We start from the raw sequence: 4,287 nt of genomic DNA on the forward strand, positions 1-4,287 counted from the left end.
CACAATCAATAATCATCAATATTCTTTACAATATTCTATAATATCTTACACCAAGTTTGAATTATAAATCTAATAATTTTTTTAAATCTAATACTCCCTCCATATGAAATAGCTTCCTCTTTGGGGACTGCACCGGTTTTAAGAAAAAATTGTAAAGTGTATTGATAATGGAAAAATGTGTTGTAATTATTTTTGAAAGTTGTGAAAAAATGTTATAATTAGTATTGAGAGTGGTGAAAAGTGAAAAGTAAAAATAACTAAAGTAGTTGTCCAAAAATAAAAAGAAAGAACGAAAAAGTTATTTGAGGGACGTCCCAAAAAGTTAAAAGAGAAAGTTATTTCGGGAGTAACAATTTTCAACCTCCATATATCACCCAGGACCACAGTTTCACCGAACATTTCTCCAGCATCTTAGTGTGGAGCTTCAAACCAATACAATTTAGCCATGAGCCATTAAAACTTTTCCTTTGGTGATCGATGGCATGCATCCTGATGCCTTTCTTTGTTGTCACAGCCTGTGAAGTAATGTTGCATTAAATATGATGCAACATATTAAAGTATGTACTGTGCAATATTCATTTGTACAATTTAGAATTATACCTGTTTTGATCATATGTGTCTAAACACAATATTTGTTCTTTGTGCATCGAAGAAAGCTTTATACCTTCTCCCAACAATTAAATTGTTGCGCCGTGTGATTTCTTTTCATCCTTTGATGAGTTCATTCTTGATGTTATTTATTGTTTGAAAAGCCCACTAAAATAGATCTTCTAAGTCCAATCCATTAGCATGTTATTTAGTTGTGGCCCATTATTATGTTACAATTATAATTTATATTGTGAAATTCAAAGATAATTTCATTTAATTTAGAAGTTTGAAATGTAAATATATGTATAGACATGAGGGATCAACAAATTGGCTCCACATTTCGCATATTTTAAAATTCAAATCCAAAACTTACCCATTGGATCAATGGATGCATGCTTTAGCGGGAAAAAATTCAGTCCAAATCTCAGCTTTGATGGTTCTCTCAATTTATTTTCGTTGTATCACCTGAATACACGTTAAAAAAAGCTATAATACTACTATGATGTATTGTAAATTCGTATGAATACGTAGACCGTGCAACGCACGGGTAAAATACTAGTTTTGTTTAAAGAAAGAGGTAACAAATGATAAGCATATGCAATCAGTCAAGCATATCTACTACCTAGAAGAGGGAATATTGCATCAACCAACTCTTAGATAATTTGAAGTTTGTGTATTACCACTGGAACCAAATGTATATAGTGGGCTTCTCCATCACCTCAATTAACATAAAAAAAAGAATAAACAAATCAGTTTACTGTTTGAAGAATGGCTGTAATATCCAAAAAAATGTCATATGTTATGAAATAAATTTGAGTGGAGTTGCAAATAAAAAATAGTAAGCTTCTTTTGAAATTCTTAAAATGCTTCTTTTGACTCTTCAGCTTTGTAGATATGATATGCCAACAGAAAAGGCCAACTAAAATCAAGAGAGTCACTTAATCTCTTCATTTTATATCTAAATTCTCATATACATTGTAAAAGAAATACATAATTGAGCATCACAAGTACCTCTGTGTGTGCAGCATTTGCGTTTATCTTCTTCTTGAGCTTTGAGTCGACAGTCTTGTTCGAATCTATCTAATGCATGCGTTTCATCGAATAGTTCCTGCGAAACACATTAAATATAATTCAACAATTTATAAGGCCTAATTTAAAAGGTTAATACACGGATTTCAAAGTGAGAAGTTCATAATAGTTTATCAGTTTTGGCAATGTACAAATGTGTGTCGTTTCTGTAAGAAAAAGCTGAAGGATAAAAACAGAACATACAGCAGAATATTTAAATTTCAAAGTAGTTGCAAAGAATGTGATTTTACAGAATGGCAATGTAGATATAAAACACACGAATTTTGGTTTATCTCAACCTAATAAGATCCGAATTGATTAAAGAGAAATGATGACATCTCTTGAGCCCTTACTTGCCATATGATTAATCAATTTCAAATTTCATATGACTCAATCTCACCGAAAATTCGAGTAAAGTAGAATGAAGCAGAACGTCGATCCTCGAATGTACAAAACTCACCTTGATTTCTAGGCCAATCATCGCGACACCAAGCCCAACAACGATCTCCTCTGGTGGATTCAGGCGGAACGGGGGCGGAGCCTGCTGTTGGGCTGCCTCGATGGCGGCAATCAGAGGAGATGGATGCAACGACGAAAAGCTAGGGTTCTGGATTGGGGGCGAGCAGGAGAGAGAGGTGCGAAGGTTGGCGGGGGAGAGAAGCGAGGTGTAGGTAGGGCGGCGCAGGGAGGATGGGAGATGGAGGTTTGCTAGGTGATAACACTCATGTTTCCATGATTTTTAGTAGGAGTGAGCATTCGGGCGGGTTGGGTTGAAACCGAACCGAAATACCCAACTCGAAACCCAAACCGCCTAAAAAATTTCGAACCAAACCAAACCGTTTGACTGGTCAAAACCGAACCAAACCGAACCGTAAATTTTCGGTTCGGTTCGGTTCGGTTTGGCCAAAACCGTTTTTTTTTTTAAAAAAAAAGCTATAAGCAAAAATTAAAGTACTATGAATAAGCAAAAATTACCACATCTAGATAAATCCATTTACTTCTACAATCAAGAGTTTGTAAAAATTAAAGAACAAGCACAGAATAAAAATCTTATGTACTTTTGAATTTAATGTAAAGTGTAAAATTCTAAATTTAATTTGAAAATATTTATTAATTAATTATTTAAAAATAAATATTTAATAATTATATTTAAATCGGGCGGGTTCGGTTTATAAACCAAACCGTTTTTCTCAAACCGAACCCGAACCGTTTTCTGGCGGTTTGAAATTTTTCAAACCAAACCGAACTGTTTTCTCTACATAAATCGAACCAAACCGCCCGGTTTGGTTCGGTTCGGTTCGGTTCGGTTCGGTTTGGCGGTTTCGGTTTGGTTTTGCTCAGCCCTAGTTTTTAGTTTTCATATGATGTCAATTTTATAGGAATTTGAGTGTTGGATAGTTGTTTTGGGTTTATATTGCTTTATCTTGTGAAATATGATACTTGCTCGAACTTTGTTGGAATTTACAGGAATATTAAGTTCGAATTTGGAAAAATGGTATGAAATAGAAGTTGTAGCTTGTCTCGATACGATTTCGTGAGCGCAAACGAATCACAAATTGGAGTTCGGACGAAGGAGATATGACCAAAACAAGAAAGTCACGCGCAGTAGCAAAGTCGCGGCAACCCAGCGGCAATCACGGGAATTGACCCAAATATTATTGTTCACAGGTTACAGGTAGATCCGGACTACCCGCCAAGAAAACAAAAGCGAAGAAAATTCGCTCCTGAGAGAAACCAGATCATCAACGAAGAAATGACCAAGCTCCTCCGAAACAGACTCATCCGGGAGGCTCATTACCCCGAATGGCTTGCCAACGTGGTAGTAGTAAAGAAGAAGAATGGTAAATGGCGGGTGTGCATTGACTTCACGGACCTCAACAAGGCATGCCCGAAAGATTCATTCCCTCTACTACACATCGACATGCTGGTAGATGCGACAGCCGGACATGAACTACTGAGCTTCATGGATGCATACTCGGGATATCACCAAATCCGAATGCACCCTGACGACGAGGAGAAGACGGCATTCCTGACAAGCCTTGGACTTTATTGCTACATCTTCATGCCATTCGGCCTAAAGAATGCAGGAGCTACATACCAACGCTTAGTCAACAAGATGTTCGAGAATTTAATTGGGCATACGATGGAGGTCTACATCGACGACATGCTCGTCAAGTCCATCCATGTACAAGACCATATCGACCATCTCCGACAGACATTCAACATCTTAAGGGAGTATAATATAAAGTTAAATCCCACTAAGTGTTCATTTGGTGTAACTGCAGGCAAGTTCCTAGGCTATATGGTGACGCAGAGAGGCATAGAGGCCAACCCCGCCCAGATTGATTCAATCCAAAGGATCCCGTCTCCTACTTGTGTGAAGGACGTCCAGAAGCTCACTGGGAGGATAGCCGCACTCAGCCGTTTTATATCAAGGTCATCCGAGAGGTGCCATCCATTCTTCAATATTTTGCGAAAATCCAAATCGTTCGAGTGGACAGAGGAGTGTGAAGCCGCCCTACAGGAGCTCAAGTGGTACCTGACCAGCCCGCCTCTTCTGGCTAAACGTAAGGACCACGAAACCTTGATGGTTTATTTGGCCGTATCCGACACAGCCGTGAGTGCGGTGTT

General features: G+C 37.8%; 1 protein-coding gene across 1 annotated transcript; it reads right to left on the reverse strand.

Annotated features, from left to right (window-relative positions):
- Positions 1–416: 416 nt before the first annotated feature.
- Positions 417–3,451, reverse strand: LOC131012742 (uncharacterized). The gene is made up of 4 exons (XM_057940779.1): positions 3,392–3,451; positions 2,117–2,377; positions 1,600–1,696; positions 417–1,053 (listed from the first exon to the last, which is right to left on the reverse strand). The coding sequence occupies exons 1-4, from the start codon at positions 3,449–3,451 to the stop codon at positions 1,031–1,033; spliced, it is 441 nt and encodes a 146-aa protein (XP_057796762.1). The 3' UTR covers positions 417–1,030.
- Positions 3,452–4,287: the final 836 nt, after the last annotated feature.

Source organism: Salvia miltiorrhiza, chromosome 1 (assembly GCF_028751815.1).
Source record: "Salvia miltiorrhiza cultivar Shanhuang (shh) chromosome 1, IMPLAD_Smil_shh, whole genome shotgun sequence".
Classification (NCBI taxonomy): domain Eukaryota; kingdom Viridiplantae; phylum Streptophyta; class Magnoliopsida; order Lamiales; family Lamiaceae; genus Salvia; species Salvia miltiorrhiza.

Excerpts from the sequence above, each read along its gene's own strand:
- LOC131012742 (XM_057940779.1), bottom strand. The coding sequence starts at position 3,451 with ATGAGCCTCCCGGATGAGTCTGTTTCGGAGGAGCTTGGTCATTTCTTC. Across the intron at positions 2,378-3,391 it reads ATTTCTTCGTTGATGATCTG|TGTTATCACCTAGCAAACCT; the intron begins GTTTCTCTCAGG and ends TGGAAACATGAG. Across the intron at positions 1,054-1,599 it reads CAAATGCTGCACACACAGAG|GTGATACAACGAAAATAAAT; the intron begins GTACTTGTGATG and ends ACGTGTATTCAG.